At 37.2% G+C, this 10,992-nt stretch overlaps 2 protein-coding genes across 3 annotated transcripts in view; one reads left to right on the forward strand and one right to left on the reverse strand.

The window, feature by feature from the left end:
* Positions 1–505: 505 nt before the first annotated feature.
* Positions 506–5,805, reverse strand: LOC122065664 (dihydrolipoyllysine-residue acetyltransferase component 3 of pyruvate dehydrogenase complex, mitochondrial-like). Its single transcript, XM_042629495.1, has 15 exons — positions 5,546–5,805; positions 4,596–4,647; positions 4,328–4,410; positions 4,216–4,219; positions 3,595–3,834; positions 3,351–3,423; positions 2,954–3,063; positions 2,792–2,877; positions 2,624–2,699; positions 1,858–1,934; positions 1,501–1,567; positions 1,306–1,401; positions 1,104–1,206; positions 894–989; positions 506–798 (listed from the first exon to the last, which is right to left on the reverse strand). Exons 1-15 carry the CDS (start codon positions 5,803–5,805, stop codon positions 728–730), a joined length of 1,494 nt encoding a protein of 497 aa, XP_042485429.1. The 3' UTR covers positions 506–727.
* A 4,397-nt stretch (positions 5,806–10,202) lies between these two features.
* LOC122063297 (lycopene epsilon cyclase, chloroplastic) overlaps positions 10,203–10,992 on the forward strand; it is a 17,367-nt gene continuing 16,577 nt past the window's right edge. Inside the window, exon 1 of one of the 2 annotated variants that reach the window (XM_042627023.1) lies at positions 10,203–10,647. In XM_042627023.1, coding sequence (XP_042482957.1) covers positions 10,354–10,647 — 294 coding nt within the window. In that variant the 5' untranslated portion in view covers positions 10,203–10,353. The remainder of the gene's footprint in view (positions 10,648–10,992) is intronic. The other variant, XM_042627017.1, reaches the window with a different exon arrangement.

Genomic DNA, 10,992 nt, shown 5'->3' on the forward strand with positions numbered 1-10,992 from the left:
ACCCACAATGATTTGACACTATAATTAGACTAAAGGAAGAGTGAGTGTTACTATTAACTCTCGCCCTGTATTATTAAAGATCCAAAATATCCTTCTCCAGTCCAATAAGAGATTCAGGGAGATTTTCATAACAGATTCGAGGATATTCTATACTCAAGCCGGAATTTTCATTTGGGAGACATTCAATTTCTTGCGAGATAGAAGGGCATTAAATTTCCTTTGCTACTTCCAAACTGAGTGGCTCAAAGCCCATACGCAACAGATTCGCACTTCTCACCAAAGGAGAGCAAATAAAGAATGCTTGTAAAGCCAGCCAAACTCTAGACTACAGAAACTTCGACAGAACCTAATGGCCAATTATTTGATTCAATTGTCCACCTGAGCAATAAGAAATTCACATTCAAGCACACCTATTCACCAAATTAAAAAAGAGATTAAGCTAATTCCCGCTTTTTTTGGAGAGGTGGGTGGAGGGGGGGGGGGTTTGGCCTTTACACTTTACAAATGAGCAAAAATGGTTTATTATCAGCAGGATCTAATGCCTCAGTCCCTGTTTCATCAGCCCACAACCTAAAACCCTGTTAAAGAAAGCTCAGATAGGCGAGCTCGTGATGATGGATGCCATGCCAAAACAAGTTGAAAATCAGGAAAAGAATCATGCTCAGGATCTGACAAAGTTCCTTATTCACATCAACTACTAACAAAATTGTACGGCAAGCCAATAAAATTAGAGCAACATAGACTCTGGATTCTCAATGTAGCCTTTGAATGCTTTTAGCCACTCCGCACCAATTGCACCTAATAAAGATTAACATAACATTTAGGATTTTACCATTTCAATGTATGACCAAAGCTCTTATCCATGACAGAAGAATTTTAAATGTCAGACATACCATCGATTACACTGTGATCGCAGCTTAGCGTCACCATCATAAAGGAAGTGAAATCCAATTCATCAGGATCGGACCCAGGAATGACCCTCTTCTCAGCTGCTCAAGACCAAATTACAATCGGATAATTAAAACAAAACTAATATTGGTCCTAGCAAACTAACAAAAAAGACGAACAAATCATGTGTAACAATGATGAGCTGTGAAGCTTACCAGACCCAACAGCAAGAATTCCTGATTGGGGAGGATTGATGATGGCACAGAACTGCTTAATTCCAAAAGGCCCTCCCAAATTTGACAAGGTAAATGTGCCTCCCTGAAAATATAGGCAGAGCAATATTTAGATACCGAAATATGAGGCAACTGAGAAACTATAAATAGTTGGTTGCAAGATGCTTAAAAGGCAAAACATCACCTCATAATCATCAGGTTTCAAGCTGTTGTCCTTGGCTTTTTGAGCCAGCTGTTGGACTTCATCAGAAATTTTGGATAATCCTTTCTTGTCAGCATCCTGCAAATACAGAGTACGGTTTCTCAAATATCATGACTTACTAAAGAAGCAAACGAAGATTGGGTTACTTAAAATTGCTGAATATATTCCATGACCCACCCTGATTACGGGGACAAATAGCCCATTATCTGTCTGCACAGCCACATTGATGTTGACATTGTGATACCTAGATCAGCAGCAGTAGCCAACCGTTATTAAATGTATATGTATAATAAAGGACAATAACACAATGCTGACGTTATACTCACTGCCGGATGTAATCAGGAAAATAATCCTCTGTTTTTTTCATCCCTGTTTTTTCTTGTTTTGTTACTTGCAGAACGCAACACGTGGACAACTTTAAGACCAATGCACCGGATGTAATAATCCTCATCCAATCTTGACCGTTGGTCTCCTTATTGTCCACGTGTCTCGTTTGCAGGTAGCAAAACAAGGAAAAACATGGATGGGAAAAACAGAGGATTTTGGTCCATGTAATCATTGGTCCAAGAACTATTGCACTGAGGAACTTTGCGAAGAGCCAAAGCAGCCTCCTGAAATTGTGTAGTTCCATAGAAGTTAAAATATATCAGTAGGTAGGACAGAACAAATACTTCTGGAACAAAATGGAGTAACTAAATCAAGAGTAATAAATGGGGAAATTATAGCCTATAAGATATTATTATTGCACAGAGAATAATTGTTTTAGCCTGCAAGACATTATTATTCATTAAGAATAATCATGTCCAATACCTATTGCACTGAGGAACTTTCTGTTGCAAATACAAAATTTCTATGCCAAACAACACCCCAAAAGGTGCAATATAAAATGGTAACAAATGCTGCAGAAAGAAAGACATCTACACCAAATATATAAATATATATATATATATATATTAAAAATGGGAGTACTCAATCTTTTAGCTCAAAGGCCATGAGAGCTGCCTGTGAATACACATCAACTTAATTTAAACTTATCTTGGTATTCCTTCAGGTAAAGGTATTCTTCACAATTAACATGCTTAGAAGATAAATTTGTAACAACTATATAATAGAAGGCCACAAAGACAGTCAGTCCAAAGAAAAGGATAGCATTAATCACTTCCTTAATTGTGCAAGATTCTATGGCTTTGTTTTCCGATAGCATAAAAAATTGAGGGAATTGGGACTTAATAAGATTAAAGCTACCATTTTTGCACAAGATCCCTATATTAAACTACCCAAATGTGTTGAATGATCAGACCTTTATTACAAGATCATTAATAGAAATCCGTTTCCCACCAGAAGCTTCTTGTAGGGAGTTAAGTTGGCTGCGCAAACTGTAGGAGACAATGAATTGAACATTATTAATAATGGCTAACTCCACCTCTGATCACAAGAGAAGAAAAAACATTTTAACAAATAAACTCACTCCATAAGTTTGTCAACACAGGTGTCCACAGATAAATAATAATAAGGAATAGTTTGTTTTGAAAGCAATAAGCGTGAAGCAGTGATCTGGCAAAGAAGGCAGTGTCAGATATTAAATTTCAATTTTGAACACAACAGCACATAAAACAGGGATGTTTTAGACATTCAATTTTCTTATCTGGGAATGGGGTATGTCGCTGTAGTCTAAATCTCCTGCAATGGTAGTATCCTTTGCCTTGGAAACTGGTGTAGGTACACCCTTTTTGCTAGAAGCTACATTATAAAAAACACATGATAAAGAGAAAAGTTGGTTAAATAACAGTTCCTACAAAATTTCTGAAAAAATGAAAATTAGAAGTAAAAAAATGATGTGGTTTAATGCAAACTATTCAATTATCAGTAAAAAAAAAAAATCCATGTTCCACAAGAGTTATAACAGCACATTCCCTTAAAGTCAACAGAATATAAAATTCTTAGCAGAATTTCGACTGTCATGGACGAAACGAGGAAATAAATCATGAATAGTCATTGGTAATCTAAAAACAAATGGGGAAAATTACCCAAGTAATCTTCAATATCAGCTTTCACAATGCTTCCATCAGGACCAGTTCCTCTGATGTTTGAAAGAGGAACCTGTCTCAGAAAGAAGGAATGTCTTAGAGAAAAAGTGGGGAAAAAGGAGAAAATATATAAAAAAAAATCCCCTTGAAAAAAGTCATCATGATGAGAATCAATTGTTTCGAAAATAAGGACTAAGAAATGAATCTTGCAATAATTGGTAGAGCAGAAACTAAAACGACTAACACTGTGCTCTTCCGCCAAGCTTTTTGCAAGAGGGCTTGCAAAAATACGATCTTTTGCAGGAGGAGCTTCAGTAGGCTTGGCAATCTTCTGTTCAGGTTGGCTGACAGGCTCCAATGCCTCCTTTTTTGGTGGGGCAGAATCAGAGGACCCTTTTACTTCATCAGCATAACCAGATGTGGAGGGTGTGTAATCTTTAAATTTCCTAATATCATCCTCTTCTTCAACAGTAATGGCGATCACCTAATTAAACAAAAAATAGATTTCCAGGGTTAAAATACAACATTGGATCTCAAAGGTAATAAGAATATAAAATTAACCAAATTGCCAGTAAAATGGCCTGAAGGTTAAGGCACCATTTAATAATGTTTCTGTTATTTCTATGTCTAGAAATAGCATAAACGGCTTTTCACGTTTTCAGAAACAAAAGCGAATTTTTTGGTGTTTGATAAACCTATATCTCAAAACGTTTTTTACAGACATAATGCCACTAAAAAACTCAATAGTATCATCGGATGCCCAAAAGGGAGAGAGGGTTCGTTGCCTCTTTTTAGGTTTAAATAGTTGAGAGATTTATCAGGCGCAACAACCCTTTTTTTTTTCTTCTCTTAATGCCCAAAATACCCTCCTACATATGAAATGCCCAATACATCCTTAACGAAAAAACCACTCTGCCCCAAACCAGCGATGAGCCCTCTTTCTCCATCCCTTTTGCCACTGAACCGAAGGAGCTCACAGCGTCTTCTCATTGCCGATGCAGCTCTCCAATTCCAGTGTCTGATTCCGGAAGTCAGTTTCAAGCTTCTCCTGATTCTGCTGCTGCAGTCTCAACAGAAACTGAAAGTTGGGGTCTATAAAAGACGAGGATTCTACGCCTCGTAGCTTCTAAACGAACGACATTTTTTCATGTGAGTGCTGGGCTAATGTGGAGAAGAGTAGTCTTTCTTCCTCACATCTCAAGTTCTCCAGGTCTATAGACGGCTCATGGGTGAAACCCAGCGCACCTCCTCCTCCTTCCAGAAACTCAACATTGAAATGTTCCCCAAGCCCAAAGTACTGCAAGAAAAGAAATGAAAAAAATAATGGAATAAAATCCACAAGTCCAATGCTCATCATGAAATCATAGACACATACACAGAGAGAGAGAGAGAGAGAGAGGAGAAATATACTACTGGGTTTGGTACCCAAGAATCGAATATTATCCCTTTCACTAATTGATCGAGGTGGGTTGTTGAGTCTCCACAAAGTGAAGGGACTGACTCATACTCAAGAATATAATGTGAAGAGAAGCTACAGAGGCAGAGGGGTTACTATTTCAAGAATAAATTTCACATTGCATTGAATGCAACAGGTGCATTCAGTAGCGAGGGAAGTCACTAGTAAATACAGTTGTGGGGCGAGGTTCCTTAAAATGGGGGTTTCAAAGGAGAAGAAGAAAAAAGAGGAATAATGAGCTCAAACATACATAGGGATCAATGGGTCCTCGAGGCCTTTCCATTCCACTATTACAGGCAGCAGTTGTAGACGTGCGCGTACACACTACAGTTCCCAAATTTCTTTCCCTCTCAAATTTTTTTTTGAGAGAACAGAAACTTTATTAATCCAAAATCTTCATTACATACGTCTCTCTTCATCATTAAACCAAAGGAGGCTTATGGTTTGGATCAATGAGCACCACAAGCTTCAAACTAAATCGAGACAACTGATCAAAATCATCATTTCTGCTCTTCAATTTCAATTTACAGAAAGAACCTGAAAATTGACATTGATGACCACCCAATTGAGCCTTTGACAAATCCATCCTCAATGCCCAACATGTCTTAGATTTCAATTCAGGTAAATATTCTTGAAGATAGGAAATACTAGACACATAGCTGTTCTTGCATAGTTGCATGTATCAAGACATTGCTTGGATGCTCCACCTTTTGCCGCCTTAAGTAGTCCGTCGACGTACAATTTGTTACTAGTTGCTTTCTTAATCGCGATGTTGATGAAAATATGAAGAAGGCCATTGAGGTTGGTCTTCAATGCAGTATGAGGATCAGATTGAAGCAGAGATACACAAAGTTTGTAATTATCTATCTGCTTACATGTTTGTTGAATCAGATCTCCCTTGCCCTTCAGAACTGATGCAGAAACATCACAGAAATAGAGAGAGAGAGCAAAGAAAAGTACTGAGAAAGGAACTACTACTACTACTGGGGCTGAAGCCATTGTTGGGTTGGTGTCCAATATCCTTTATCAGAAATTCATCGGCGACTAAAGGGATGGAGAAAGAAGGGCTCATCGCTGGTTTGGGGAAGAGTGGTTATTTCATTAAGGGTGTATCGGGTATTTCATATGTAGGAGGATATTTTTGGCATTAAGAGAAAAAATCAGCTTACTTAATAACGATTTCTAACCGTTGGCGTTGATAGATAGAATATTTTCTTGGAAGGGAGGTGAGTGATATTTTTGGAAAAATGTGAGGTCAAATTGATATTTCGACATAGTTCAAAAGAGGAGAGTGATATTTCCTTTAAAAATAAAAGAATAAGAAAGAAAGACTTTCCTCACACTAAGTTGTGTTTGATAGCCAAGAGTAGAAAAGAAAAACGCACAAAATTATACTATTTTGTTGGTTTAAGAAATTCTCATTGTGTTTGGTATATCCTGAGAAGATTCTTAGTTTGAAATTCAAAATTCACAAGTTTTCTTCTATTGAAAAAAAAAATCATCAGCAAATAATTTTATCCATAAAATGATGAATGAAATACAAAAGCTACTTAAGGTGACCAAAAAATAAAAAAACTATATTCAAGTCTTTCCTAAAAGAGTTGACTAAACACAAGAAAAAAAAAATTTTTCTTTTCTTTTTCTCTATTGGTAGTTAAATAGACATAATTTGTTATTTTCTTCTCTTTTCTAAATTTTTTTTAATGGTAAGAAAATAAAAAATTATGTCATTTGGCTACCAATAGAAGAAAAGAAAAGAAAAGAATTTTTTTTTCTTATGTTTTAGGTAAGATTTTTTTTTTTTTTTTGTAGTAGAAGCAAACTTCAGCATTCTCAAGGTGAATTTTAAAATTCAAAAATAGATTCATCTTTTAGTTCATGACGTGCCAAACACAAGAAAATTTCTTAAATCAAGAAAATAGTACATTTCTTGTATTTTTTCTTTTATTTTGTTTGCTTCTCTTGGCAAGCTGTGTTTTAACTAAGATTTTTTTTTTTTTTAAATCAAAAAAGAAACTTCACCCATTCTCAAGGTGAAGTTTGACATTAAAAAAAAAAAAGAAAAAAATCTTTTATTGGTTAAGGACATACCAAACACAATGATAATTTTTAAAACCAAGAAAAATAGTACAAATTTTTGTACTTTTTTTCTCTCCAAACACATAAGGCGTTTCGCATCCACCACATCTTGTGATGCGTATCATCCAAGTAGATCGTTCTTCACTACACGTTTAAAAAAAAATAAGGAATGTATGAGAACTACATAAACTAGGACCAGGTGACACACAATCATGGTCCATTCCAAGTTATAGTTTAACAAATTGAATCGAATGAGTTGAAATCGCCTAGATAAGATTGTTATCGGTCAAAACTAATCTAGATTTTTGACTGATTCAATACCATTCCACTGGTACAATGTAAGAGTCAAAAGGTATAAAACAATGGTGAATCCATTTGATCTTATGGATCCAATGCATAGCACATTAGGTGCAGTCTTTGCTTAAAGAGCAAGTGCTAAGAGTGGATGATCTAAGGATCAATTTTTGTCACATGTATCTCCCTCTCCCCATCTGGAAATTCATCCAATCCCTATTGATATTTAATGAAATTGATCCTGAGTTTTAAAACCTTTAAAACCATGTTCCATCGGTTCATCCTTCTCATGGTAATCTTTTCTTTTAGAAAAATTTACTTAATCGGAAAACAAAATTACTTCTATCCTTGTTCCCAGAAGCCGTCCTTTCCCAACTTTATTCACAACGGCCCGCATTCCTCTCTTGTTCGCATTTTTCTCCCTTAGCAATGTACTACCCTTGACCTGCCGCCGCCCCTGCTGCGGCCCCCGCCCCCACCCATGCCAAGTTATTCCTACCCTACCCTCACCTTGCCCCTCAACTCAACAACACCCCACCCGAGGCAACCGTGGCCCATGGCCCCTTTTTTTTCTTCGTCAACCTATAAATACTCGAACATTTAGCAACATAGAGAAAAGGAACGAAAAACTAAAGTAAGAACGTTCGAGAGGACGAGAAATGAAAACCTTTTGTTCTTACAACGTGAAGCGTATATATACAGTTGATCCATACACATACGAATAAATGATCCAAACTCGTGGTCTAATGCTATTTTGAGGCCAGTAGAGTTACAAACTTTCAAGCCAAAATATGGGGTAATGAATGTTCATTTGTGGCATGGTCATGCGTCCAAACTCATACGGTGACAAAATGAGAGGGCGGATGCCATCGCCTTTGTGAATTCTAAAAAACTTGTCCCTATTGATGCCATGTGCCCCTTATTGCCCCCACATTGGTGGAAATACCATGCAATCAAGGAGTGTTATTTTCTCCATTTTTTAGAGGTCAAGAAATAAATAGATTTTTCCTCTTCATTTGATGGATAAAAAAGATGGGAAACTTATGAGGATAAGTCCCACATGTTGAGGGTTGGGTTGATAAGGAAATAACCCATCACAGCTCGAGTCGGCTGGTTGTGGGTTCGAGTCTTGTTATGCTCACTATTGCCCATCGGTCTTGTGGAAACGTTGCTTACTGTACGGGGGCTTGTCCTAGGGGCTATGATTACTATCGTGGAGCACCCTTTTTTGTTATAAAAAAAAAAAAATGTTGATAAGGAAAGGAAATAACAAAATATAATATATAATTATTAGTGATCGTGAGATTCTATGGGAAAGAGATGAAATAGAGTTGCAATGGAAATTTATGGGAAATAGAGGAAATAAAAGTGGGGTGAGATTCTATGGGAAATAAAGGAAATATGACGAGGATAGAGATATACACAAAACAACTTTTCCATAACTTTGAAAGTGAATGGGGCCTCACCAACTTTTATATGATTTTCAAGAAGTAGTCAACCTCGGCGATTCCTTCAATGCTCACATTTCCTTTTCATTTATGAAAAGCAATCACGTAGCGTAGTGGTTAGCTAACTTTAAATGTGAATTTACTATAAATTCGGATTTTCATTGTGATAATTCTCTTCCATTTAATATTAGTAACATTATTCGAGAGGATAAATTGGGATTATCGATCTTTAGAATATAATCTTTATTTTGGATTTTTTCTTTTGGGTTTTATGAGTGTTACAGTGATTTGTATCTCATGGGTTGATAATTGGGTTAAAAAATAAAGAATGGGATGGAAAAAATTAAGTACCACATATGCATGCAAATAACAATTATTTCATTAAATGACTTATTCTGATAAGTTTTTCACCCCACTTATTCAAAGACTCATATTTATGATAACTTGTAAGAAACAAGGGCAAGTTTCTCATAATTTCACTTTTTTCCACTTTTATTCGTCAAGTAAACATGGTCTTATGTTTCATAAAAAAACATATTGTACATAAGTAATCATCGATAAATAGATAATTTGGGCAGATCCCTGAACTCATAATATGAAAATAAACAATTGATTTATTATCATGATAAGAATAAGAGTAACGTCAATATTTAACAAACAAACAAACAAGATTCTAATGTTTCCCACGTTAAAAGTGAAAAATATGATCTTATTGGCCCAAGGAGACATTTCGGGATTCACTATCTCCATACACTGTCGTCTCTTGATGATTTTTCTGCAATACAGTATACTACTTTGCAAGTTTCAACAACACCGTTCGTTTCCTCACATTGCATGGCATGTATGGGCTTGCCATACCCTGTATGTATACCTGGCAGCTAGGTTTTAGTATGGTTTTAGTATCGGCCATGATTGATACCAATATAATATTGGTACATATCGTTTTGAGATTCCCAGATGTTTCGATTGATTCCGGATCAACACTGACTGATACATATTGGTATCGACTCAGTTTTAAAACCAATCGATAGAGAGACTCAATGAAATAGACATATCTCTGAAAATACGAACTACTTGGAGGCTGATGTCTGCCCAATGCCAAAAGGTCAAGAAAATTGATGAGCTGATGAAAAAGGGGGCCGGCAACCGGAGCGGGGAAGCCCCGGTGAACGATGCCAGGTTTTAACCTTTTGGGTACAATACCGTGAACTAAAACCTTATCCAGTAGGCGGCAGTAAAGATTCCAAGCCAGTGGCTTTGGGTCGGAGAGGTCATGCTAGAACTAATGGAACCTGGGTCCATTCCATCTCGACCCAAAAAAGATTCCAAAATAAAGGTTTTGGGTCGGGAGTTCATGGCTACACATATAGAACCTGGGTCCATTCCGAAACTGACCCAAAAAGGCCAACTAGGAGCCACGCGGCCCCCGCCTATCTCCTTTTCATCAGAACCGCCTATGATTAGAAGAATACTATCCAGTTGAGCAACCTTTTCTAAATTTCCCGCTAATGAAGAGTTGCCACGTGGAATACTTAAGGATGGCTCACAACTTCCTCTGCTTGCTAACACTCCCAAGTCCCAACTCCAAAACACAGCACATCCAACACTCCGACACAACACCGTCCGTTCCTCTTATAGTCTTTTTCTTTGTTTGAATTTGACAGAATAGTAATGCAAGGGGGAGAGAGTGATAAGGTTGTGAACCAGAGATAAAACAGTGGTAGTGATGGAGTGTGTTGGAGCTCGAAACATTGCAGCAATGGCGGCTGTTCCTTCCTTTTCTTGGAGGTCTAGAACAAGGAGAGTGAGTGGGAGACGCTCGACTCGGAGGTCACATCGTTATCATTCTTGTTTACCGACTATACGAGCAGGGGCAAGTGGCGGGAAGGATAGTTGTGTGGTGATTAAGGAAGGCTTCGGTGATGAGGAGGATAATGTTAAAGCTGGGGGTTCTGAGCTTCTTTTCGTTCAAATGCAGCAGACGAAGTCCATGGAGAAGCAGGCCAAGATTGCTGATAAGGTTCCTTTGTTATTACCTTTTTTGTTTTTCTAAGTCATTTTGTACGTTCGTGTCATTGGATTTATCACAAATCAGTGGCGTTTCTTACTGTTTGATGAAGTTACTGAATAATTTTTTTGGTGCTTGGTTGTCTTGATTGCTTATGAATGAGTATCTCTAACATCATTCTTAGATTTCTCTGTGTCTGCAAACAGTTTTGAAATCTTCGGAACACAATGTTTGGCCAATTCCAAACTGTATAAATTTGATCAGAGTATGAAGCAGATCATCTCTGTTTCAATTCTTTCACCTTGATGGACAGCTTACGGGTGTTACGTGCGTTTGTGAGCGTGTGGGTTTGGGGGG

This window comes from Macadamia integrifolia, chromosome 2, assembly GCF_013358625.1.
Source record: "Macadamia integrifolia cultivar HAES 741 chromosome 2, SCU_Mint_v3, whole genome shotgun sequence".
NCBI classification, from domain to species: domain Eukaryota; kingdom Viridiplantae; phylum Streptophyta; class Magnoliopsida; order Proteales; family Proteaceae; genus Macadamia; species Macadamia integrifolia.